Source organism: Sinocyclocheilus anshuiensis, unplaced genomic scaffold, assembly GCF_001515605.1.
Source record: "Sinocyclocheilus anshuiensis isolate Anshui unplaced genomic scaffold, SAMN03320099.WGS_v1.1 scaffold538, whole genome shotgun sequence".
NCBI lineage: Eukaryota > Metazoa > Chordata > Actinopteri > Cypriniformes > Cyprinidae > Sinocyclocheilus > Sinocyclocheilus anshuiensis.
In genome coordinates, this window is record NW_015544166.1 from 126,163 (window position 1) to 152,980 (window position 26,818).

Here is a 26,818-nt window from a genome sequence, read left to right on the forward strand (position 1 = left end):
CAAGTTATTATTTTTAACTTGACATTTAAAAATGAGCATGACTTTCATGGAAAAAGGCAGTATTTGCCAGAATTCTCATGTATACCCACTGGACATTAAATAAACTAGTGAGCGTGTAATAAGTGCTTTCAAGAATTTATTGTCTACTGTTCACGTCATTCACAACACCATACACTGACTTTTATTTTGAAAAATAAAAATCCACTTCCTTGTCTCTTATGTTTAACAGTGCCGACGGTGTGTATCATTTCTAATATGCTTTACTTAAAACCAATGTACTAACATTACCCACAATAAATATTCCTTGAAACGCATAAATGATTACATTTAGTCGTAGTTAATCAGTATTTGTGATAGGAGTACAGGAGGATTATTTTTCTATTGCTCAAGACTCTTGTTTAGTCTGGACTCTTGTATTTTCAGTCTCGTGATTGGTCGGTTTCCCGGTTAATGGTCGCGTGGGGCAACGAGGGCTTCATCTGGTGCAAACAAGAGAAAGTGAAAAGAAACAGACTTATGATCACTCAGGGGTGAGTTACCAGAAGAAATGCGTTTCCATACAAATGGTGTGTTATTCATAAATGTTGAACGTGACTCATGACGCGCTTTTGCTCCTTGAGTCGTTCAGAAACATGGCATATGTGTATTCCATTGCTTGTGTCTATTATTCAATGCAACTCTTGCGTCAAGCAAAATCGTCATAATAAAGATTCTGCATGAAAATGGCTGGCAGGTCTCATTGCCTTCAGTCTTAATGGGTAACGTATTGATAAAAGATACTATACTGTTGAAATAATGCATCTACTATGACAAAATATTTTTAATAATTAGTGTTTTAGTCTTATTTTCCAGTAAAAATATATCTGAACGTCTTTAAAACAGGCCAATTTTATTTGAAAAGCTAAACTGCACAAAGCAAAACTCCCAGAATTGTTGGTTTATGCTTTTAAACTAGAATGACACTTTTCCTGTGAAGAAAAAAAAAACTTGATTCAATGTATAGTCTCTCAAAACTTCTTTATTTATATATTTGTACTTACAAAGAAAGCAAAAATACTGATTTATTGTCTCCAACAGTCATCCTCATCTGTGATCTTGAAGAACTGCATAAAATGGCGAATAATCTTGGTGAGTGTCTCTTGTTTTCGACATTCATTATATACACTCTTGTTATTATACACACTTAGTTATTTGTGATGTAAATACAAACATGTTTATTATATAATATATTTTTTAAGTGAAAAGTATGCATTTGAGGACATGCATTAGACTGTCAGGATGGTTCCTAATGCTCCCTTGAGGAGCGAGGCAGATAAACATAGTCATACTGGTGTGACTTTTATCATTACATCTCTCTGTGAAGCTCAGCTCATTAGAGATGCAGAGGTGAGAGACACAGGGAATTATTATGCAGCAGTGGAACCTTGAATCTCAAGGGAATACTATTAAGGGCTTGTGTGTTTTGTAGAAAATGAGTACATGGAAAAGCTACATGCTCTCTAATAAATGCACACAGGCTTTTAGTTAGAGGATGAGACTCAAGTAAGTCCTGTTCTTCGCAGATGATTCTCAAGCAGAACTGGACTCGGTGGAGGCAGAGTTGGAGATGGTGGAACTGCAGATCTCTGAGCTGCTGGAGAAACAGACGAAGCTGAACTCCAGGAAAAACAAACTCCTGCAGAACCTGGAGGGAGCCTGCAGCTCGGCCCAGCCCTCTGGATCCAGCAAACCTCCCAAACCATCCTTCAGCAAACAGGACCTAGAGCACTATGAGGAGTCAGGTATCACTCATTCACAGTTATCACAGTTAAAATAACTAGTATAGTGCTGTTCGCAATGCATTTTGTTTCAAAGCAGCTTTGAAACAAAGGTGATTGTGGCAAAGAAGAAAATTTTGAGGTGAATGAGGGTAAAAATCTTAGGAATTAATTCAGCAATGACACATTAATATGATCAGACAGCAAAGACATTTATAATGTCGCAAAAGATTTTTGTTTAAAATAAATGCTGTTCTTTTGAACTTTCATTTTATTAAAGAACCCAAGAAAAATGGTCTCATTTTCCACAAGAAACCCCTTGTTTTCAACATTGATAATAATAAGAAATGTTTCTAGAGCAGCAGACTGGAGTAATGGCTGCTGAAAATGTAGAATAAATTACATTTTAAAATATTTAAATTGTTGTAATATTATTACGTTATTACGGTTTTTATCAAAAACATGAAAAAAAATCTTCAACTCCAAATTTTTGAGCAGTCTAGCCACAATAGTATTTATTGTTAAAGGTATATGTTTTGTGTGATGAAGTGAAATTACAGAGAAATAATGAGCAATCTGTGTAATTTTTATTTTTGTTGCTTTGTCACCAGATTTCTCATGGTCTAAAGAAGTTCAGGCGAAGCTGTGTAGCGTGTTCCAGCTCTCCAATTTTCGTCCCCTGCAACGGGCGGCCATAAATCTCAGCATGTCAGGGAAAGACCTTTTCCTGGTAATGCCCACTGGACGAGGAAAAAGCCTGTGTTACCAACTGCCAGCCCTCTGCTCTAAGGGTACATGCTCGCACACACATTTTAATGAAGAATGAATTTTGAGTACTCTAATGTGAATTCCTGTGCATGTCTTTGTATGGTTGCATTTCTCAGGTTTTACATTAGTTATCGCCCCATTGGTGTCTCTAATGGAGGATCAGCTGATGTATCTGAAGTCTGTTGATGTCCCAGCAGTAACTCTCAATGCCTCCAGTACAAAGGTACAGTATGTCGGATGTACTGGACAGATTGGAGTCACATACGATGCTGATGTTTATGTTCATCTGCAGGAGGACTCTAAGCGTGTCTTGGCAGGGATGATAGATAAAAACAACCCCTTCAAGTTGCTCTATGTAACCCCAGAGAAAATCGCCAAGAGCAAACTACTGATGTCCAAACTCGACAAAGCCTACAACATGGGTCTGTTGGCACACATCGCTGTTGATGAAGTTCACTGCTGCAGTCAGTGGGGGCATGACTTCAGGCCAGGTGAGATTCTGTTTCACCCTGACTGCGTAAAGATCGTATCCCATGATTGAATTTGTCATTTATTCCTTTTTTTAGATTACAAGCTCCTGGGTATCCTAAAGCGCCAGTTCCCCAAAGTCCCATTGGTCGGACTGACTGCCACAGCAACCAGCAACGTTCTTAAAGATTGCCAGAAGATTCTGTGTGTTCAAGAACCCATCACTCTGACAGCACCATTCAACAGACCAAACCTTTACTATGAGGTATGCTTATCAATTATTTAGCTCATATCGCTGCTAGAAAAGTGCAGAATAAGCCAATCAGATCAGAATAATTTGTCCTCTTACTTCTACAGGTTCGTTTTAAAGATAACGAAGACTGTACCGACCAAATTGCACAACTGATCAGAGAAAGATACAAAAACCAATCAGGTAAATCATTTTAATTACTAAAGGGTAAATTTCCCTTCACACCGAGAACGATAACTATAAAGCTTTAATAATTGTTCTACTCCTGTGAGAATAGGGATGTCCACTTAAACACACAGAGGAACAATATCATTGGAATCACTTTCTGACTGACTTTTTCCAGCTGATGAACAATGGAAGTCATTGACTGCCAAGCAGAATGCAATTGCCTTTAAAGGGCTTCAGCATTTAGAGTGCCAGACAACAAAACAGCAGCGTGCGACCATAATAAACAAAGTTATCATGTGTTGGGACTGATGCTCGCATAGTTATTGTTCTTGGAGTGAACGGGCCTTTATGCTCTAGATGTCACAAATTCTTCAGTATTTATTTGAAAACCATTTAAACAAAATGTACAATATATGTTATATTTGCAGGAATTGTGTATGTGTTCTCCCAGAAGGATGCAGCAGCTGTGGCTACAGACCTGCAGAAGAGAAACATTCTTGCTCAGCCGTACCACGCCAACATGGAGCCTTCAGACAAGTCTCTGGTGCATCAGCGGTGGTCCTCCAAGAAGATCCAGGTTGCACCTACAGAGCCACTGTTGTTGTTGCCTGATTTTGTAATTGCCCTCCTGTAATGTAATGTTTGTGTCTGTGTAGGTGGTCGTTGCCACTGTGGCTTTTGGGATGGGCATTGACAAGGCAGATGTTCGATTTGTTATCCATCACACCATCAGCAAATCTATCGAAAATTACTATCAGGAGAGTGGACGTGCAGGTAGGCAACAATTCATCCACGCACGTTTTATTATTTTTTTCTTTTTGCATTTTTTTTTTTTGAGATCGCAATTTTTCATAAAAATGTCATAATTTGGTGCCAGACTTCTCCAGTCATTTTGTCCTTTTAAACCCTGCCCCTTTCTTGCATTCAGATCAGCCTCCATCCAGTCAACAACTGATGGATAGAACAAGCCCTACATTTTAAAACAGAATTCAATAATCTGTCTTACTCTGATACAATATGCTGATATAATCTGTTTTACTCTGATATATGCTGCAATGCAGATGGAAATATTTACATTAGCATGAAATCCAAAAGTAATGTCTGTACTTTATTCATTAATTTTATTTTTATTCCAGGAAGGGATGATGGCTCAGCAGACTGTATTGTATTCTTCGGGTTTGCAGACATCTTCAGAATAAGCACAATGGTTGTGATGGAGAACACTGGGCAGCAGAAGCTACAGAATATGGTGGCATATTGTCAAAATGTGGACCGGTGAGTCAAAATACACAGAATATGTAGGATACCACTGTTGTGTTGGATTCTGAAACAAGGGCCTTCTCTGCCTCATATACTAAGCAATTTTACATGAAATCTGTCAACTTGTCATCAGACTGGCTAGACTGCAAAAACTCCAGACTTTATACATTACTTCAACTTCATGTGGCCTGTTGGTTATATGACTGTTTATTTTAGGGTAGTATATTTATAAGATATGACTCATGTATAATATAGGTGTCGTCGTGCTATGATGGCCATTCATTTTGATGAAGTTTGGAATGATGACGAGTGCAACCAAATGTGTGATGTTTGTCGGCACGGCAACGGTAAGAGTCTCTCACACACGTTTTTACCAACCTAACTCTACCAGTTTTCAATCGGGTGAATTATTAAATGGTGTGATTTATTTATTTATTTTATTCAGATTACATCACAATGGACATCACCAAACATGCTCGAGATGTTGTTACGATAGTAGAAATGGCCAGCTCTATGGATGAAAAGTTGACCCCTCTGAAAGTCTGTGATGCTTGGTTGGGAAAAGGGCCCGCTAAGCATCGCAAAACGATAAAGGTCACGTCACTGTCACGCTTGGAAGTGGAGTCCGTTATCATCCACCTTTTGTTGCATGGCTACTTCAGGTATTTTCAGACCGGTTTGATGGCTTAAGTAGAACTATATAAGCTACTTTGCCGTTTTAGTTTTGTTCTTTAACTCTGTTCTCTTTCATTCACAAGTGAGGACTTTAGCTTCACTCCCTACACAACCCACTTCTACCTGAAGCTGGGCCGTAAGGCAGCTCTCCTGAAGAATGACAATCACTCCATCACTATGAAGATGAGGAGGAGAGTGATGTCACACGCTACTGTAAGTCAGTCAATAAATTCAGCAGAAGTTTTCATATTTCATATGCAAGCAGTCCCGTTTTTTCATAGATTCTAGCAAATTTCTAGATTTAAAATTTTCCTAATGGTTGTATGAGTGCCAATACTTTCCTGAACTTCTTTCAGTAGTGACAATTGGCCAGATTCAATACAAAAATCCTCTGATTCTTTTCTTTGTTACAGTTACGCTACTTGGTAATACAAATATTTATTGTGTTTGCTGAATTTTAACTGAACATTTGTTTAATTCAGTGTTGTGTATCAAATGTGTATATGTATTGAATCTGGCCTTTGGTCTCTAGTATTTGCTGATCTTTTGTGTTTATCTGTTTTATTATCTTTATCTTCCAGTCTTATTGTGTTTCAGGTAGATGCCATCAGAGTGTTTGAGGGCTACATCACAGTTCACTTAGTTAAATTGCTTTTTAGTAACTAGTAACTAACACGTTCATGAAGTGTTTGCTTGGTTTGATTTCCAACATTGCAATTTTAACACCAAACTACTCTTGAAAATAGTTTGTGCAGTTAAACAAGGAATTAAATCAAGGAAATCTTTTCCACACAATGAGTTACTGTTTTTCAACTATTAGTTACAATTTATTTATTTTAGACTTATACTTCTATTCTAAGCTTCTATGATTAGAAAAGCTCAAGAAGGCAGAGAAATCAGAGAAAACCACTCCAAAAGAATATTGTGAGGGATTTCAGAATTTCAGTGTGGCCCAGTTGATGCAAAACCAAACTGGACTTCCTTTCAGTTTAAATAACAGATTATGCTAATAATTAAAGAGATGATGCATTTATCACCCTCTAAACCAGTGGTTCCCAATCCTGGTCCTGGAGGCACCCCAACACTGCACATTTTGCATGTCTCCTTAATCAAACACACCTGATTCAGGTCATCAGCTCATTAGTAGAGACCTCCAACACCTGAAATTGGTGTGTCAGAGAAAGGAGACATGCAACATGTGCAGTGTTGGGGTGCCTCCAGGACCAGGGTTGGGAACCAATGCTCTTAACAACCCTGTCCCAGCTACAAACAGCGGCCCTCTGTGTACAACATGCAATACATGCGTTTTCCCATCATCAGTAAAACCTTTTCTGTTGGAGGTGTCACTTCAGCTACATGATCCCTCATTGGACATGCAGTAACCCCTTGTATCTCTTGTGTTCCTACAGTTTCTAGTGCCAACCTATTCAAATGACTTTTTTATAGTGCCCACGACAGGTAAAGAGCTGTTGTGCCGCCCCACAGGTAAAGAAAGTGTCAGAAAGTGCTGGGGAGAAAAGTAGTGCCAAAGTAGAGGGAAAGAGACCGGCTGACAGTGACGACAAAAAATCAGTGGCCAAGAAAGTCAAGACTCTTCCCTAGTTCTTAAGGAGAAGAACCAAAAAGTACAGTTCATTTATTCCATATTCACAGAACAAAAGCATGTAGACATTGCCTAAGAAACACTCAAGAATTTAATGAGGGAAACATCTACCACTTTGTCTTTTTTTCTTGCTTGTGCTCATGTTTATGCTAGTCACCTATTATGATGTTTATTGCATCCACATCAAATCTCACATATTATTTCTTGGCTATGAAATATGCTTAGTCTATTCCATGGTGTTTTGATTTGCATGTTGTGTTGTCGACAAAATGAACATTACAATTGGAACTAACAATCTTAAAGGGATAATTCACGAAAAAATTTAAATTGTCGTCATTTACTCACCCTTAAGTTGTTCCAGACCTGTATGACTTTCTTCTGCTGAACACAAATTAAGATATTTTGAAGACAGTTAATGGTAACAATTGACGTCCATTCTGGGGGGAAAAAATACTATGGAAGTCTATGGCTACTGCCAACTGTTTGGTTACCAGCATTCTTCAAAATATCTTTGTTTGTGTTCAGCAGAAGAAAGTGAGTTTGGGACAAGTGGAGGGTGAGTATATAATGACAGAATTTACATTTTTGAGTGAACTGTCTCTTTAATGCTTTGCACGTGTCATTAATCCCCTCTCTAGCTCTGCATTTCTCTTAAAGACAGCTCTGCTAGTAATACTAGTAAAACTAGTAATTTCTTCTTCTCTTTCCTCAGGATGAGACACAAGAGCAAGCTGAGACAGCCTTGATCGATGTGTCCAACGTGTCCATTCAGAGGCATAACGAAACTAAAATCCATAAGAATCACCAAAACACGGAGAAGAGACTTGCTCAAAACCACATTGAAAGTCTTGCTTCGGAAGCAAGTGAGTATATAAAGCCAACCCCAGTATTTGAGGTTAATGTTGAGGTCAATCTTGTAGAAGAACAGAATTATGAAAGTGAAGAAGAGAAAGGTCTTAAAAACTCCCCCGAACAGCAATCTTCATCACCAAAAAGGAGGCAAAAACAACCGTTAACGCAGAACTGCGCTGCTAATGCTGACCAGGCGAAGGCGGATCTGGTTAGCACTCCCTCTGAGCTCTCTATCATCTCTGCAGCTGCTGTGGAGGAGCTACACCATCTGCACAGTTACTATAGCAAACAGTTAAGACGGATCAACTACATTTCCCATGAGCACTTGCAAAGCTCCCAGCCTGGGATGCTGAGGTGTATGAGAGAGCCCTTCAAAAGCCTCCGTTTCCCATCGAAGACGACCATAGCCAGAGGTGCCAGGAATTTATGGACTCGTGTTAGTATAAGGAGGAAACTCATACAGTGAATTATGTTCCCTTTCTGATTTCTGTTGCATAAGCCTGTTTTTTTTTTGTTTTTTTTAGTAGTTTGAAGATGTAAATAATTTTTTGGGGAAATAAACTTGTTGGTTTTGACAAAAAACACTTCTAGTCATGTTATTTAAGTCATTGTAGATGAAAAATAGCCAATTGTAACTGCTATAGCGATAATTACTAAGACTAATCTTACTCTCTAAAAGGTGATAATTACAATTTGACCCTTATAATTCACAATTTCTAAGAACCATGATTGGGTGTTGGATTTCATTTAATTAAACTTGATTGCTTAGGATTTTAGAGACAATGTTGCATTAATGAAATAAAATAATCTGTAAGGACAGGTATTTTTTTGTAAAAATAATAATATATATTAATAGTCTATATTTTTATTAGTTAATTTTTTTTTATTTAGTCTGTAATCACTTTGGTAATGTTGGGAACATGGCAAAATAGTACATTTGTATTGCAAACCTTCCTTAAATGTCACTCGTCTGTTATTTTTGACATAGTATATTCAATTGCATATGTACAACTGACCAAAAGAAAATCAATGACAGGAAAATATAGAAAATATTTTAAAAAAAATGTGACTTGTGTTTTTGTTACTTAGTTGTTGCTTATTTTTGTCAGCAATGCATTAATAGCAATAATGAGACCCTCAGTGGTTGAGGTCTAATACAGTGAAAGCGGTTTTGAAATGCCATTTACTGCAATTATTGAGTAAATGTTAATGAAATTGCACATTTTTGAACATACACTACTGTTCAAGTTTGGGATTGGTAAAATTTCCAGTGTTTCTTAAAGAAGTCCAAAGCTTAGCATAAGTTATTATTTAATCAAAAATACAATAAAACCATTAATAATGTGAAATATTTAAATTTTAAATAACCATTTTAATTTTAATTTATGAACTATTTTTTTTCAGCAGCCATTATTACACCAGTTCGGTGTCACATGATCATTCTGAAGTCATTCAAATATGCTGATTTTAGTGCTCCTTTATTATTATCAATGCTGAAAACAGCCGTGCTGCTTAATTTTTATTTTTTTTCAGGAATACGTGATAGATTTTTTCCAGCATTCTCTGGTAAATAGAAAGTTAAAAAGAACAACATTTATTTGAAATAGAAATAATTTATACGATTATAGACCGTCACAATTATTTAATGCATCCTTGTTGAGTAAAAATATGTGGACGGTACGGTAATGTACGTTTACAGACTCAGGGTCAGGGCACAGACACGGACTTTTATTTTGAAACGAAGCCCGGTCATGTGCATTTGTTTGTACTGGATGGGAAGTGCAGCTGAAATATGATTTGTCTTGTGCTGTTTAATATATCTTAATCGTTAGTCTGCAGTGTGCAGAGCTGAAAGGCCATGCGCTCGGTCAGTTATGTGCAGCGCGTGAGTTTAGACTTCACAGGAACGATCTTTCCTCACGCCATCTGTCTTGGAGATGCAGATAACGACTCCGTAAGTTCCAAGTGTGTGCATGTGTGACAGATGTGAGTTTAAATGACTCAGTTTATCATCATAATTACCAGGTGTCTGTCAACTAAATATTAGTATCTGTTACAGTAGCTTACATTTTGGTTGCTTGAGGTTAATCTTGTGTTTTTTTTCTGCAGTTGAATGAGCTGGTGGTGGGAGACAGTAGTGGGAAGCTGTACATTTATAAAAATGATGACTGTAAGCCCTGGATCACGCGGACATGTGTGGGCATGGTGAGGAGCACGACCATACAGTTGGGAATTTATGAATAATGAATGATTTGATTATAAAAATTAATCATGCTGTTTTTATTCCTAGCTAACATGTGTAGGAGTGGGAGATGTTTGCAACAAAGGAAGGGTAAGATTCTCTTACTCTCTTTACCTTTACAAAAAAAAAAAAAAAAACTGGGGGGGGTACCATGGTATAATGATGGTTTTAGATGATAAGACCATGGTATCGATCACTGAATACTGTATTACTACTAGGAGATAGTCCAAGATCGACTGAAACCTTTGCTTTTTTGTGCACAGTTACAGTTTTGTTAGTACACTTTGATGTTTTGTTTATTACTTTCACTCTGAATCACTTTTTTGGTGTGCGGATTCCTTTTCTTCTTGTTTCATTACTGAATCTATGCACCTAATAAATATTTTACAATAATATTAATAATCATCATCAACACCATTAATATGTATTATATGTTTATATAACGTAAATGATGCGTGTATATATATATATATATAAGCATTGTTTTTTTATTGTTGTTTATTTATTTTTAATTGATTTTTATTTTTTATTTTTTTAGCAAAACCTAATAGATTTGGTCGTCCAATCTCATTCAGTAAGGGAATGAGACCTCTAGATATTAATACTGTTATTATTGTTAATATCTTAAATCTGTGGTATGATTGATTGTATATAATTCACAAATTTTATATATACAGGTGCATCTCAATAAATTAGAATGTCGTGGAAAAGTTCATTTATTTCAGTAATTCAACTCATTCATGCATTAAATTATATATATATATTATTAATTTATTATATATATATATATATATATAATTAATTTGTTGCATTATTACTTTTAATGAATGCATTAATATTATTTTAATAATGCATTATTTATTATTTTATATCATTAATAATTATAACTTATAATAATCGATTTTATTAATTAATTAATTTATTTATTTGTCTATTTATTTATTTATTTATTTTTCTAGCCCATTTTTGCCTTGACCCTCTAGAATAGATTCACCATTCATAATGGTTCTACATTTAGAAAATGCCGTGGTACATTTTTGCTAGTGTTCTTTTGTTTTAAATGGAAAAAAAGTCACACTTTCACATTTGTAACCTGCCTTTCTGCATGGCAGAACTTTGTTGTGGCGGTGGGTGCGGAGGGCTGGTTTCACCTGTTTGATATCAGTGCTGCTGCAGCCAAGTCAGACTCCTCAAGTCAGCAGGACGGTTCGATCGGGGACGAGCAGAAGCCCAGTTACACCCAGCACATCCCCGCTAATACCAAAGTGATGCTCATCAGTGATATCGGTGAGGAGTTTGCATATGACATACTCAAAAATATCTAAACCTTTTTAATTCATGCAATATTGAAGTGTTTGTGCACTTATAAGATGGAGACGGGCGCTGTGAGCTTGTCGTTGGCTACACGGACCGGGTGGTGAGGGCGTTCAGGTGGGAGGAACCCTCTGATGCTTCAGATTTGAGCTCTGGTCAGCTGGTCTTACTGAAGAAATGGCTTCTGGAGGGTCAGGTACTGATCTAGATGCATCAAACATAATGTCAACATGAAGTCAAATGATTGCAACCTTTTTATGCGCTTTGACCAGGTTGACAGTCTCTCGGTTAACCCAAGTCCAGAAGGTCTCCCTGAACTAATGGTGTCTCAGCCCGGCTGTGGCTATGCGATTCTGATGTGCTCTTGGACACAAGAGGGCGCTGCAGGACCTGGGGATGAAAACACAGCCACTCCTAGCACGTGAGAAAATCACAACGAGGATTAATTTAATAGCAGTGCTAAATAATTCAGCGCAGAACTGACTTTTGGAATAACTCAGCTTGTGTATGTGTAAACAGGGAGGGTCCTTCCAGAGACGTCGTCCTTCATCTTACCACTGGACGCATCCATAACAAGAACGTGTCCACTCATTTGATAGGCAGCATTCGCAGAGGTACTGAGAAAGCATGCTGTCATACATTTAGATTGCATACTACGCATGCAGCACGCATATCTTTAAAAACTTTAGAATAAAGTATTCAGATAAAATAACAAGATTCAGTCACTAGTAGAAAAATAAACATTTAAAGACTGTCACGAATAGAGATTCATTGGACACATATTGGTACCATGTTGGTTATTGAAATCAGAGATTTGTTTAAGTTTCGTTATATTAGTCATTATTTGATGTGTAATTATCCATGCAAATTTCCCCCTTTTTTAGTTTTTCTTTGCTGTCATCTAACACTTAACATTTAATAAGCAAATCTCAAAATGAATATCCATTTTTCATTCTGTACATTATAATGTTGTGAGGCCTACATTCACTTGTAGCATTAAAAACGAATTATTTTAGCTTTTAATATGTTATTTTCAATTTACTTATACAAAATATAAAATAATTTTAATTTAATTAATGGCTACATGTATTGCTTAACTAACGGTAACATGAAAATAACAAGATTTTTTTATTTTTGAAATCAAATATTTATTTTTTGATTGTTTTATATTCATTTCTATTTTATATCAAATCTTTATTTTAATAAAAATAAAATTATTTGATTAAAAACATTTTATGTATGTAATATATTTGTAATTTAATTTGTAAATTATTTTAAATAATTTTATGTCATTAATATTTTTAGATGATATAACTAACTAAATAAATTACACATCAAATTATATAATTTTTTTCGTTTATTTTAATAAAATGTAAAAATGAAGTATGAAATTGTGTATATAATGTATTTATATTAAGATGTATTTTAGACGTATTTTAATATTGGTCCATCGCTAATCACGAATAATTTTCACAGTTTCAGCAAACCTTATAAAGGATCTTGTTTGCATTTTCTGTAGGTTCTAAGGATGATTCGTCTAAAGGCGGCTTGTTTGCTCTTTGCACTCTAGACGGTGAGTCCAGATGTTAGTCCACCAAAATCTACATGAGCCCAGTGTGACAGACCAAAGCACACGCTGTGTTTTTGGTCACTCTGGGCTCAGGTGTGTATGAAGATTGGCTTTTTACTCTTTTTACTTTTACTTGTTCTTCACGTCTTTCTCCATGGCCACTCAGTTACAAAGCACAAATTCAACACTGTTTTTTTTTGTTTGTTTGGACAGCAGTGGATTGATGTTATTGGTTGGTTAGCTGTTGTTGTTTTTCATTAGCTGTTGTGGTTGATTTTCGTTGAACGGTGGTGTTTCAGGAACGCTGAAGCTCATGGACAGCTCTGAGAAGCTCTTGTGGTCTGTGCAGGTGGATCACCAGCTTTTTGCCCTCCAGAAGCTGGATGTCACTGTAAGTGTGATGAGTCAATGTTAAATACACTTAAAATATCTTTATATATTATTGCATTACGTACAAAATATCAAACCAAGTTTCATCAGCAAAGAAATTATGCTAGAGCTTTTTTGTGTTTTCTATGTTTCAAAAAGCTGCTCCACCTGATGTGTTTTATAGTTTTTGTGCATTTATTCAGGGTGATGGGAGAGAGGAAGTGGTGGCCTGTGCTTGGGACGGCCAAACTTACATCATCGATCATGCACGTATGGTGGTCCGCTTCCAGTTTGATGAAAATGTGAATGCATTCTGTGCTGGTGAGCTTCTCTTATGGTCTTTATCAGGTTGAATCTTACCATATCCGTCAGCAATTTGTGATCATACTCGCCTTTAAACTGAAAAAAAAGATAATAATTGAGCACCGAATCAGCATAGAATGATTTATAAATGATCATGTGACACTGAAGACTGGAGAAATGGCTGCTGAAAATTACACAAGAATAAATTACATTTTAAAATACACTGAACAAAATTATAAACGCAACACTTTTGTTTTTGCTCCCATTTGTCATGAGCTGAACTCAAAGATCTAAGATTTTTTCTATGTACACAAAAGGCCTATTACTCTCAAATATTGTTCACAAATCTGTCTAAATCTGTGTTAGTGAAACAAAAGTGTTGCGTTTATAATTTTGTTCAGTGTATATTCAAATAGCAAAAACATTTATTTTAAATTGTAATAATATTTTAAAATACTACCGTTTTACTGTATTTTCAGTCAAATAAATATAAGATACTTCTTTCAAAAATATTAAGTCTTAACTTAGTCATAAAAATTGCATTACATTAATCTTTTCTATAAAAAAAAACAGTGTATTTATGTGAATTTACTTAAATGTGCTTAAATGTAATGAATACATTTCTATAAAAAGTTTCTTTAAAAACTGCATAATGTGAGTAATGCTTAAAACTAAGGACAGAAAGACTATTTTTCTCTTTATATAAATATATGGTAATAAAGAACCTGCAGGGTGGGAAATATCACTTTTTCATTTCTGTACCTCTCTTTCATTTCTGCTTGCACCTTCCTGTTCTTTTTGTCACCTTTTTCCGCTCTCTCTTTTTCTTATTGTATTGCACATCGGTGATGTATTGAAATTGTTGCATTAAGAGGAATAAATTGATAGAGAGATGTGTTGTGCACAAAAGCATCATGACTTGCATTCAGGTTGACATTGAAAGGCACTGACTCATGTACAACAAAGCCTCACACAGTGTGTATAGTGTTTATCAGCTCATACACCTGTGTCTTCATTGTCATCTTGTGAAAATGCAGAAAGCAAATGTGGAGGCAGTGTGCGCTCATTAAAATTCAGCCCCAGTCTCTGTGAGTCTGCTGTATGATGGGAATGTCGAGGAGAGGTGCTGTGCTTTCACGCAAGATCTCTCCGGAGAAAAACATATTCTAATGCTAAATGGATCAGACGCCGTGTGAAAGGTTACGTGGCCTTGTCCATACAACCCCAGTGAATTCCTGATTTGTCTTTTCCATTTAAAAGTGTAAACAAAAATGCAGAGGTGTAGTTTGATTGAATAAGCATTCATTCAAGCTTATCAGCTTGAAACGTGTTGATCAATGTTTTTATATTAGCAAGTATAGTAAACAGAGCTTTGGCATAAATTTACATAATTGATACTATGGTTTTTGTGCAATTTAAACATTAAGCAACAGGTGTTAACTCAAATAGCTATCATTGATGTATCTTGGTGGGTTTTAAACCATAAAACTAATTTCTGGTAAGCAACAGTAACCTTTACATTTATTTTCTTACATTTATATGTAGGCAGTAAAGAACAAGATACTTTTTTTTTTTTATATATATATATTGAATGTGAAATATTTAAAAAATGGAATTAATCTCTATCTATCTAAACAAATATTTTAATAACTGTTACTATATTGTGTATTTTAGCATTGCTGAAATGCTGTATTGACCAATTACAATACAAGACTGGAGATATCTGTATTATGAAATCAATTATATTGAAATGCATAGTTATTTGCTATTATTGTCTTAATCATTATTATGTTACTTACTGGTTGATGATACCGGTTATTTAACATTAATATAAAATTATTATAATAAATGTAATTTAATATGATAATATAATTTAATTAATATTATTATTTACAATAAAAATATATATAAAAATATTAAATATATTATATGTTAAAATTTAATTGTATTATTTATTATATTATTTAATTTATATTTATAAAATGCAAGTTATTTAAACACTTATTTTATATTTTTGACATGTAGTAATATAGGGCTGTATTTACTAACAGCTTGCAACAGAGCAATCCCTGGAGTTAAAAAAAAAACTTTCTTTACTAGTATTACATGCAGTAAAAAATATAGCAATGAATAGACATGGACATGGTTATTTTTGCGACTGACTTTATATTTCATATGCATTTGTGGGAGTTTCCTTTTCAGACACAATCTTTCTTTACTAGTATTACATGCAGTAAAAAATATAGCAATGAATAGACATGGACATGGTTATTTTTGCGACTGACGTTATATTTCATATGCATTTGTGGGAGTTTCCTTTTCAGACACAATATTTATGGGGGTTTGTAGTAGTCAATTTACTGGTATTTGCGCCATTATTTAACACCCAAAAAAGCTTGTCTTAACTGATTTTTGCTCAACATGAATGCGAAAGTTGCTAAATTGGTCTTGGTAGATTGCATTGGTCATTATGGAAACATCAGTGTTCTTTAATTTGCGAATTGTCAGTAGATCACCTGTAGAACTTTCCACTCCCATTGCCACTTTTAGGGGATTTTGACTCCCATTTATTCTAGTCTTTAATGTAATATATTGTCTTTATCATGCTTTAATTTTCTCCATTAGGCCAGTATGCATGTAAAGATGGGAGGAACAGCCCCTGCCTGGTCTACGTGAGCTTTAACCATAAGATCTATGTGTACTGGAGGGTGGAGCTGGAGAGGATGGAGCCCACCAACCTGCTGGGTGTGCTGGAAGAGAGACCCGAGTATCCAGACCTGCTTCACAGACTGGGAGTGGGTGAGTCAGTGGACGTCTGTCTGTGTTTGTGTGTGATTGTTTGTAGAGCTCAACATTGCTCACAATCACTATCTGGAGGAGCTGGGGAAAAATAGGATGTATAAGAGAAATCAAGTTTCTGAATACATTTATAACTGTACAAAATCAAAATTGTGAGTAGTAAACACATATCTACAAAGCGCATGCCATTACATAGTTATGAAGCAAATGCATTTTAGTGTTGAAACTATGACCGATAATGGTTAAGAGAGATTATATTATGAATCAATACTAATTTAAAACTCTAGTCTAGAATTTTCCTGTGTAAAATGGCAACCTGGCATACAAAAAGATCTCTGGTGTAAAAATAACCCTGCACAGATGTTGTTCTTCTGAAAGTGTTTAAGTGCGAATTCCACCGCAGAGGCTGAAGAGACCCTTGAACTCGTGTTCTTGTGCCACATCATTTCAATTTCTTGAGACGCGGCACAATTTGCGTTTGACTGGGCCGAAGGGGGTCAGGTCATTCTGCTCACTCAGACTCCTGCCACATGCACAGTTGTTAATGAAAAGCTAGCTTGACTTCCTGGGGCCACTGTTAATTATTCATCTTCTGAGTCTGATGTGCTCCCACAACGTGATTTTCAAAGCGTGATTAGCTTACCGTGCCACGGGACGCAGCCGCTCTGAACGCCTGCAGGTGAGAGGAATCACGAAAGATGGAGAGGTATAGTTGGTAGACGATTCGTGATGATTGTAGGATAAACTGTAGGTGGAGATTCATGCCAAACTAGGCACATAAGGTCAATGTGTTTACCAATAAATGGGTAATATGTAAATTCTATCCTTTTTTTTCTATTCTGTTATGTTATATTATATTATTTATACTTATAGTCAATTTTGGAATGTTTAACAGATGTTTTTTTCTGTTCAAGACAGCTTTTATTTCTAGGTTAATTACTGACTTTTTGATTCCCAGAGGGAACATTTAAAAAAATATGGGTTTATCAAATATTAAGTAGCAGTAAATTGGAGAGTTTGTTTTAGTTGAATTTTACTGAATCTGTAAAATAACTATTTTATGCAAATGTATTCAAAGGGATATTTTAAAAAGCATTAATTAGTATTAAGGCTTTTTGGAGCTCTGATGAATGTTCCTCGTGGCATTTCCAAAATATCTTCGATTAATCTAAAATGGATTCTGACAACAAAAAGGGCTCAGTTCGTGCCCATTTTTTGAATTTATAATTAATTTACGCAGTGCTTTCGGCACATTTCTATTCATAACACCCACATGCACACACATGCAGGCTTGAAATATGCTTTGGTTTGTTTCTACACCATCTTCAGTGTTTTGCATCCTGCAGGAAACCTGAGAATCATCACCAAATGAGCATAAAAACTCTGGGTGTGTGTGTTTGTGCACCTTACAGATATCAGTGATACAGTAGCTGTTCGGAAACTCATTGGAGACGTGCTCTACGGGAACATAGCGAAAGACGACACAGAATGAATCACGACTCTTCATTTCTGTAAATAGACTTTTAATAAAAGTACATCAAGATATTTCCTCTGTGTCTATGTGTGTCATTTGCTACTATTGCTTTTCAGTTCATTCATTCGTCACTGTTTCTTCTCAGACCATTTGGAGCCACTTTGATCAGGAGGTTGTACTGGAATCGGTGAAACACATGCAGTCTATTTTCATAATTCCTCACAAAATAATTATATTGTTATACAGTATGTTACATTACATAAATGGTAAGCTGATTTTTTTTTTTAATCCCATTATAAATATATAATATTTACATATCTTGGTTTAAAATCTGAAAGTTATACAATTAAGTTGTATAATTATTATAAAAAATATGTATATATATCTTTTTATTTTTACCACATTTTTAACATAATATGCCTTAATATTTTTTTTGTGACAAGTGACATTATGATGGTAAAACAACATCACAAACATATGTATTAGCAATAGATTGACTCTATTGTTTTGTGTTAATTTGGTTTACTGAATTTTAAAACATTCTATACATTTAATACGATTACAGAAAGCGGTTTTATATAATCAAAATTTAAAAAATGATGCTCAAAAAATAGCACAAGGAACTTTAAGTTGACATCCTGACGTAAGCTACTTTTCAATCCCTCACTGCCCAATGTCTAACTTTAGCCCTTTATTTTTAGGTTAAATTTCTTGTCATTTTGTAAATAATAAAGTTGGAATGTCTGAGCTTGACCAGACTGTTTCAGAAAGTCTGGTGAAGTCTTTTATAGAAATACTTCTCAACACAGTGTAGCGTCTGGACCAATCAAAAACACAATTTTTCATTTGATTTAACAAATCAATTATTCATTAGATTAACAAACGTTCACAGACCCCTCACCCAATAAACATACTGGGTGCCAAGTTGTCTGTGAACAGGGCCCAGGACCCTGGTTACCATGGCAACCCTGACACCAGATACATTTACGACCTAATGGAATGCGAAGCAGGGAAAATCACTGCATGTTCCATCGCAAGAGGCACAAGGCACAGTAGAAATGGACTTTTCTACTAATTAATTCATAGGAAAACCTTTCTTTGAATGAACAGTGTATCCTTCAGGTCATGGTGTATGTTGTCTTTGATATTTTTAGACTATTTTATGCATGCTTATGATGGAACCCATTCCTGTCATCCTGCCTATATGTAATCCTACCATGTTTAGTATCTATGAATTCGCCTTCTGATGAGCGAAACAAGCGTGTATATTACATGTTGGTACATAGGCAATATATTAGTCCTGAGAATCTTTAGTAATTTCGATTCAAGTTCCATTTGCAAATTACCATGCCCTCACACAAAGGGTCATAAAAACTCCCCAGTATCTCAAAATTAATTATTCATATTTCCCCATGAGCTGATTCGCTACAACAGAGAAGTGTTTACAGAGTGAAAAGATTCATATAGTTTCAGTTTTAGAAGTATTGATTATTACTGAGCGATGTATAACTCCAGGGGATGAGTAATAGGAGGAATCGAGCAGTAGACCTATGCTTTCCAGGGAAAGACTGGAAACCTTGTGTCTGTAATGTAGGAGAAGCCCAGGGGGAGGATTCAGTGTCCCACCACCTGCTCTGAGCCTGTGGAGCTTCATGCATTATCAATGCATTATGAAGATGCTTTGCTTTAGGGAGTAGAGGAAGACACATTGATTTCAGCTTTTTGTGTTTGTTTGTTTACTTCAGGGCAGGAGCAATGTTGGGCTCAGGTGGCATCATGCATTATGGGGTTTCTTGCTGCTGAGGAGAAAGGACAGGCTGAAGCGTATGTCCATGTCTGCAAATTCAGTTGTACTGAAACATTGTCAGTCCCATGTGTGTCTGCCCTTGAGGCATATCTGCAGTTCACCACACAACACTGAGGATTTATGAGTTCTCCAGACACAGCTCATGTACTTCACTGAACTCAAACACAGCTTTACACTTTCAAGAGTTCACACACTGGCGGTCAACAACTGAGAATCTTGTGAAAGCGAATTAAACTGATTATTATTGAAGACTGGAAAGTATAAACTTACTATGTTTATTTGGCTTTTACCATTTAGGATTTCTCCCTCAACAGTTATTGAAAAAAAAACACCACAAACGATTATCAATACACCCAACAAGAATCTCTCAAAACTAAATAAATTAAAATAAATTGTTATTTTATAATTATAATAATTTATTATATTTAATAATAATAATAATATACAAAATTAGTACCACAAAACAAAACGCAAAAAAGTCTTGTGCAACAAAGCTTTCCCAAGTCTTGTGAAATGTTATATTAGTATTTTTATTTTAGTATTATATATTAATTATTATTATTATTAATATTCTTATGAATATTTTTTTGCATTAGCTTTAATTTTTACATTTTCTTTTAAGCTTAAGTAAATTTATGTTTTGTCATTTTTATTCATGTTTAATATTTCTAGTTTGGTTTAATTTACTTAAACATAATTTTACTTAAGCTTAATTTTAGTCTTTCAACTTTAACATCACTTATTTCAGTTAGTTGCCAAATCAACATGTCTAATTTTCATTCAAGATTTAAGTTTAAAGTATTTATATTTTATTTTAGCTTTATTTCAATTACTGAAAATGATTTAATTAGTTTTAATTTTAGTTAACAATAATAACATTGGTCTTGTGATTTCAAAATGACTGCCCCCGTGAGGCAACCCACTCCATGTAAAATAAAACATGATGTTTATGATTTCAATCAATATTTTTCGAAAAGTGCTGTTCATTTCTTTCTACAGTTGTGCTCAATTATTCATACCCTTGGTAAATATGATCAAAGAAGGCTGTGAAAATTAATTTGTATCATCAGTCCTTTAGATATTTTATTTTAAAAATTTTCTAAAATCTAACATTTCATTGGAGAATAAGAATTTAAAATGGGAGAGAAATCTGATTATGAAATAAATGTTTTTCTCTAATACACATTGGTCACAATTAATCATACCCTTTTATCCAATACTTTTTGGAACCTCCTTTTGCCAAGAGAACAGCTCTGAGTCTTCACCTATTATGCCTGAAGAGTTTAGAGAACATCTGACAAGAGATCAGAGACCATTGTTACGGCCAGCTCGTTACAAGCCACAACATAAAAGAGGGATCACACACCACCGTTCAATCAATACAAATTGATTTATTTTCTTTAACAAATATAACAATAAGCCCAAAAAGAAAACATAAGTCTAGGGAAAAATAGAGAACCAAAAGAAATAACAAAATAACAGTAACAAAATCCTAAAGCTACATGATACAAAAAAAAAAAAAAACATAAAAAGATCATATAAATCAGAGCGATGTCACATTCTGGTCAAGAGCTGCTCCTGGGAGAACTATCCCTCCAGGAGTGCTAACCTCAATGAACAATCTGAAGTCCCTATATAGTCTACACCCCTACTTATCATTAATTGATTAATTAACATGGGGGAGTAACACAAAACTCCCACAATCTGCCACCAACAGGTAAGGAGAACACTCAGGGTCGTCACACCTCCCACACCAAAAAGAGGTTCCCTAAAGAGCCGACAAAAAAAGAATAAATAAAACAAGATTAATGCATAAATCACAAAAAAAAAAAAATTTAAAAGGCCATTGATACTCATCTCTGCAATCCCGTTCCATTTCACTCCTGGATCTCCTGGGCCGTAGGATATCAAAGAGAGACAGAGAGAGGGAAGGTCAAAGGATTGTGATCAGTATACACTATGATAGGACCACAAGTTGAGCTCAAGTAGACCTCAAAATGTTGAACAGCCAACTCCAGGGCTAAGGCCTCTTTTTCAATAGTGGAATAAACCTGCTGATGGCGGTTAAATTTTCTAGAAAAATAGCTAACCGGATGTTCAATTCCATCAACATCTTCCTGCAAAAGAACAGCACCGGCACCATAAGCACTGGCATCAACTGCAAGGAGAAAAGACCTCTTAAAATCAGGTGCAACAAGCACAGGTGCGTTGGCTAAAAGGGCTTTAGCATTATTAAAAGCACACTGGCATTGTTCTGACCACTTAAATGGTTTGTTTGGACTCAACAAATCAGTCAAAGGAGTAACTACATTCGCAAAATTCTGACAAAACCCTCGATAGTATCCTACCATTCCTAGGAATCTACGGAGTTCACGACGGGTAGCAGGTCTAGGGAATTTACCAATAGCATCGACTTTAGCATCAATTGGTTTTACACAACCGCGACCAACCACCTTACCCAAATAGGTCACAGTGGCTTTCCCAAACTCGCACTTGGCAAGGTTAATGGTTAAATTGGCTTTAGCAAGACGTACAAAAAACTCTTTAATTTGGTCAAGATGTTCGGACCAAGAAGAACTAAACAAAACAACATCCAAGTAAGCCTCGCACCCTGACAACCCAGTCAGTACTCGATTTACCAACCGCTGAAATGTGGCGGGAGCATTTCGGACCCCAAAAGGCATAACGGTGTGTTGCAGGAACCTGTCAGGTGTAACAAAAGCAGATAATTCCTTCGCACGAGATGTCAAAGGCACTTGCCAATAGCCTTTCAGAAGGTCGAATTTACTGACGAACTCTGCGGAGCCAACACGATCAACACTATAATCAAATGTTCAAAAGGAGTTGTAACAGCAGCAATAAGCTGTAACGGAGCCAACGGAATTTTCTGGTTTGGCTTCCCAGTCATTTGACACGTATGACAAGACCGTATATAATTAATTACATCTCGCTTGATTCTAGGCCAATAGAATTTTCTCAAAACTCTATCATAGGTCTTTCGTACACCCATATGACCAGCGACACCTTCATGAGATAACTGCAGAACTGCTTGTCGAAAAATAACTGGAACCACAATTTGAATCCTAGGGTCTATTAAACCGTCAGAACACATAGGTTGTTGCCTACAGAACAATCCGTCCCAAAGAAAGTAGACAGGAAGTGAATTCGGTTCACCCCTTCCTTCTTTCGCCAAAGAAAACAGATCTTGGAGGGTGCAATCTGACTGCTGTTCTCGGATTAATTCATCTCGAGTTACATTATACAGTGGAGATAAAGAACAAGCATTAACATGGTCATCACAATAAAATGGACTTTCAGGCTGGGAATCAGATTTTTCCACATTGTCAATGACAGATGGTAACTCAGACACAGGGGTCTCATCCTCAATACTAGTGCACACAGTATTGCGTTCTGGCTGGGAAGAATTCACAGAGGAAATAAAAGCATCACCAAGAATACTTTCCCTTTCGTCTGATATCATTCTCTTGGCCTTGGCTCGGGTTATCGCACATGCAGGGAATAAGTTAGGACAGTCAGGGGAGTAATCTATTTTTCCTACATCAGGAACCACTATAGGTGGAACTCCACCATCTGACTTTTCCCACACATTTCCCCCTGCTAAATCATTGCCAAGTATAAAAGTGACACCAGGAACAGGAAGCACAGCACGAACTCCAACGACAACATTACCTGACGTCGTTGGAGAGATACATCTCATTACCTGTTGAGATGTATGCGGTGTAAAGGAACTTCCATAAACCCCATCTCAAACCCTCTAACTAGTACGTGAGTTCCAGTAGCAGTTCTATCAGACAAAGGCAGAAGTCCTTCCAATAAAAAGGACTGCGCAGCCCCTGTATCTCGAAGGATACAAACAGAAATGGTCTTCTCAGAACCAGGCAAAGACACAGTCCCCTCTGTAAGAAATGGTGCATAATCATCATGACTCTTAACATCCTCAATCTCCACCTCAGAGATATCCCTCTGCTTAGGCTGTTTTTTTACAGATTGGGCAGAGCTATGATTCGCACATGCAGAAATTAATCCGACAGTTTTAGCAACTCTCTCCTTTTTCTTAAGAACAGCACAATCAGAAATTTTATGTCCTGCCTTTTTACAATAAAAGCAAACAATCTCTCCTTTTATACGCGTATTAGCAACAGCATGATCAGTGGAAGAACTAGAAATAACATTCTGACGTACCATAGTCGCTTTGCTCTTTCCAAAGACACTCATCTTAGGTCTATGCAAATCATTTAAATGGCTAGTCGAACCCCTATGAGTAAGAACAAATTCATCGGCCATGAGAGCAGCATCCGACAATTTACTCACTTTATGCTCATTTAAATACATAGCGACACCATTCGGTACGCAATGTTTAAATTCTTCCAAAAGAATCAGTTCTCTAAGCTGTTCCCTAGTGGTTACTTTCATCGAGGTACACCAACGATCAAACATGTTTTCTTTTTCTCTAGCAAATTCAAGATAAGTGCACTTCTCAAATTTGAAAAAACTTCTAAATCGCTGACGATATGCCTCAGGTACCAATTCATATGCTTGCAATAGTGCAGATTTAACAATTTCGTAGTCACCGCTTTGCTCAACAGTCAGCGCTGAATAAACTTCCTCATTTAAATACATAGCGACAGCATTCAGTACGCAATGTTTAAACTCTTCCAAAAGAATCAGTTCTCTAAGCGGTTCTTTAGTGGTTACTTTCATCGAGGTACACCAACGATCAAACATGTTTTCTTTTTCTCTAGCAAATTCAAGATAAGTGCACTTCTCAAATTTGAAAAAACTTCTAAATCGCTGACGATATGCCTCAGGTGCCAATTCATATGCTTGCAATAGTGCGGATTTAACAATTTCGTAATCACCGCTTTGCTCAACAGTCAGCGCTGAATAAACTTCCTGTGCTCTCCCCGTTAACACACATTGCAACAATAATGTCCAAAATTCTCTGGGCCATTTCAGCGACTCGGCGACACGTTCAAAATTAGAAAAATATTTCTCTACCTCCCTCTCAGAAAACGGCGGTACCATTCTAATGTTTTTAAAAACATCAAAACCAGGTGCCGCAGAGACTGATTCATTAGATGATACAGACAGTGGAGTTTCAACAGTTTTCGCAGTCATTTCTAACTCAAGTTTCCTCAACTGAAACTGCCTTTCTTCCCTTTCTTTTTCAAACTGCAACTCCAATTTTCGCATCTCAAACTGTTGTTGTAATTTCTTTACCTCAACATCGCTCTCTAACTCTTTCTCTTTCAAAGCACAGGCGTCACGTTCAGCACGAAGCTTTTCCACATCAATCTGTAGCTGCTTTTCTTGAAAAGACATCTCTCTAAACTTTACATTTCTGTCAGTATCAAAAAGAGGAGACCAAGGAAGTCCCTCTTCCCAGTCACAATCTAGTTCAACACAATAAGATCTCAAAAGTGACTTCAGGGTCTGATGGAATCTTTCTAACGCCCCCTGACTCTGAGGATGATAAGCACTTGAGATGTTATGCGTTACTTTAAGTTGTCGCATGACTTTAGAGAAATGTCGAGACATGAAGTTCGAGCCCTGATCAGACTGAATATTTTTCGGAATCCCAAAAATAGACATGAAGCTTGTTAGAGCCTTTAAAATCGATTTAGTAGTAATCGATCTCAAGGGATAGGCTGCAGGATAGCGTGTGGACTGACACATTACAGTCAATAAATAAGCATGTCCAGCTTTGGATCGCGGTAAAGGACCAACACAATCGATAATTAAATGTTCAAAAGGAGTTGTAACAGCAACAATAGGCTGTAACGGAGCCAATGGAATTTTCTGGTTTGGCTTCCCGGTCATTTGACACGTATGACAAGACCGTATATAATTAATTACATCTCGCTTGATTCTAGGCCAATAGAATTTTCTCAAAACTCTATCATAGGTCTTTCGTACACCCATATGACCAGCGACACCTTCATGAGATAACTGCAGAACTGCTTGTCGAAAAATAACTGGAACCACAATTTGAATCCTAGGGTCTATTAAACCGTCAGAACACATAGGTTGTTGCCTACAGAACAATCCGTCCCAAAGAAAGTAGACAGGAAGTGAATTCGGTTCACCCCTTCCTTCTTTCGCCAAAGAAAACAGATCTTGGAGGGTGCAATCTGACTGCTGTTCTCGGATTAATTCATCTCGAGTTACATTATACAGTGGAGATAAAGAACAAGCATTAACATGGTCATCACAATAAAATGGACTTTCAGGCTGGGAATCAGATTTTTCCACATTGTCAATGACAGATGGTAACTCAGACACAGGGGTCTCATCCTCAATACTAGTGCACACAGTATTGCGTTCTGGCTGGGAAGAATTCACAGAGGAAATAAAAGCATCACCAAGAATACTTTCCCTTTCGTCTGATATCATTCTCTTGGCCTTGGCTCGGGTTATCGCACATGCAGGGAATAAGTTAGGACAGTCAGGGGAGTAATCTATTTTTCCTACATCAGGAACCACTATAGGTGGAACTCCACCATCTGACTTTTCCCACACATTTCCCCCTGCTAAATCATTGCCAAGTATAAAAGTGACACCAGGAACAGGAAGCACAGCACGAACTCCAACGATAACATTACCTGACACCAATTTTGAAGCGAGATGTATGCGGTGTAAAGGAACTTCCATAAACCCCATCTCAAACCCTCTAACTAGTACGTGAGTTCCAGTAGCAGTTCTATCAGACAAAGGCAGAAGTCCTTCCAATAAAAAGGACTGCGCAGCCCCTGTATCTCGAAGGATACAAACAGAAATGGTCTTCTCAGAACCAGGCAAAGACACAGTCCCCTCTGTAAGAAATGGTGCATAATCATCATGACTCTTAACATCCTCAATCTCCACCTCAGAGATATCCCTCTGCTTAGGCTGTTTTTTTACAGATTGGGCAGAGCTATGATTCGCACATGCAGAAATTAATCCGACAGTTTTAGCAACTCTCTCCTTTTTCTTAAGAACAGCACAATCAGAAATTTTATGTCCTGCCTTTTTACAATAAAAGCAAACAATCTCTCCTTTTATACGCGTATTAGCAACAGCATGATCAGTGGAAGAACTAGAAATAACATTCTGACGTACCATAGTCGCTTTGCTCTTAC

The 26,818-nt window shown here is 36.4% G+C and overlaps 3 protein-coding genes across 6 annotated transcripts; 2 read left to right on the forward strand and 1 right to left on the reverse strand.

Moving 5' to 3' along the window:
* Positions 1 to 272: 272 nt before the first annotated feature.
* On the forward strand, positions 273 to 8,372 carry LOC107695875 (ATP-dependent DNA helicase Q1-like). Of its 3 annotated transcripts, XM_016495955.1 has the most exons (16): positions 684 to 758; positions 1,078 to 1,128; positions 1,563 to 1,781; positions 2,369 to 2,548; positions 2,642 to 2,748; positions 2,818 to 3,016; positions 3,092 to 3,258; positions 3,351 to 3,426; positions 3,840 to 3,988; positions 4,068 to 4,185; positions 4,548 to 4,686; positions 4,927 to 5,018; positions 5,117 to 5,333; positions 5,430 to 5,559; positions 6,832 to 6,971; positions 7,662 to 7,735. In XM_016495955.1, exons 1-15 carry the CDS (start codon positions 755 to 757, stop codon positions 6,946 to 6,948), a joined length of 1,965 nt encoding a protein of 654 aa, XP_016351441.1. In that variant the 5' UTR covers positions 684 to 754; the 3' UTR covers positions 6,949 to 6,971; positions 7,662 to 7,735. The 3 variants fall into 3 exon arrangements, with proteins under 3 accessions (XP_016351440.1, XP_016351441.1, XP_016351439.1); XM_016495954.1 differs by lacking the exons at positions 684 to 758; positions 6,832 to 6,971 and adding an exon at positions 273 to 530 and having other exon boundaries at positions 7,662 to 8,372; XM_016495953.1 differs by lacking the exon at positions 6,832 to 6,971 and having other exon boundaries at positions 690 to 758; positions 7,662 to 8,372.
* A 1,172-nt stretch (positions 8,373 to 9,544) lies between these two features.
* On the forward strand, positions 9,545 to 17,936 carry LOC107695876 (integrin-alpha FG-GAP repeat-containing protein 2). 2 transcript variants are annotated; one of them, XM_016495956.1, is made up of 12 exons: positions 9,545 to 9,755; positions 9,911 to 10,006; positions 10,092 to 10,133; positions 11,156 to 11,330; positions 11,414 to 11,553; positions 11,630 to 11,778; positions 11,877 to 11,971; positions 12,877 to 12,930; positions 13,227 to 13,318; positions 13,500 to 13,617; positions 16,225 to 16,398; positions 17,811 to 17,936. In XM_016495956.1, exons 1-12 carry the CDS (start codon positions 9,660 to 9,662, stop codon positions 17,888 to 17,890), a joined length of 1,311 nt encoding a protein of 436 aa, XP_016351442.1. In that variant the 5' UTR covers positions 9,545 to 9,659; the 3' UTR covers positions 17,891 to 17,936. The 2 variants fall into 2 exon arrangements, with proteins under 2 accessions (XP_016351442.1, XP_016351443.1); XM_016495957.1 differs by having other exon boundaries at positions 11,892 to 11,971.
* Positions 17,937 to 21,612: 3,676 nt separating this feature from the next.
* LOC107695849 (uncharacterized) lies at positions 21,613 to 26,818 on the reverse strand. The gene is made up of 4 exons (XM_016495930.1): positions 26,303 to 26,818; positions 22,854 to 23,369; positions 21,770 to 21,837; positions 21,613 to 21,636 (listed from the first exon to the last, which is right to left on the reverse strand). Exons 1-4 carry the CDS (start codon positions 26,799 to 26,801, stop codon positions 21,613 to 21,615), a joined length of 1,107 nt encoding a protein of 368 aa, XP_016351416.1. The 5' UTR covers positions 26,802 to 26,818.

Bases quoted from the DNA above. Each gene is read 5' to 3' on its own strand.
- LOC107695875 (XM_016495953.1), top strand. The intron at 1,782-2,368 runs GTATCACTCATT...CTTTGTCACCAG, and splicing joins AGAGCACTATGAGGAGTCAG to ATTTCTCATGGTCTAAAGAA. The intron at 3,259-3,350 runs GTATGCTTATCA...TTACTTCTACAG, and splicing joins GACCAAACCTTTACTATGAG to GTTCGTTTTAAAGATAACGA.
- LOC107695876 (XM_016495956.1), top strand. From the start codon at position 9,660: ATGCGCTCGGTCAGTTATGTGCAGCGCGTGAGTTTAGACTTCACAGGA. The intron at 10,134-11,155 runs GTAAGATTCTCT...TCTGCATGGCAG, and splicing joins ATGTTTGCAACAAAGGAAGG to AACTTTGTTGTGGCGGTGGG. The intron at 11,554-11,629 runs GTACTGATCTAG...CGCTTTGACCAG, and splicing joins AATGGCTTCTGGAGGGTCAG to GTTGACAGTCTCTCGGTTAA.
- LOC107695849 (XM_016495930.1), bottom strand. From the start codon at position 26,801: ATGGTACGTCAGAATGTTATTTCTAGTTCTTCCACTGATCATGCTGTT. The intron at 21,838-22,853 runs GTGAACCGAATT...TTCTCCTTGCAG, and splicing joins TTTGGCGAAAGAAGGAAGGG to TTGATGCCAGTGCTTATGGT. The intron at 21,637-21,769 runs GTTAGCTATTTT...GTCCTATCATAG, and splicing joins TTGATGGAATTGAACATCCG to TGTATACTGATCACAATCCT.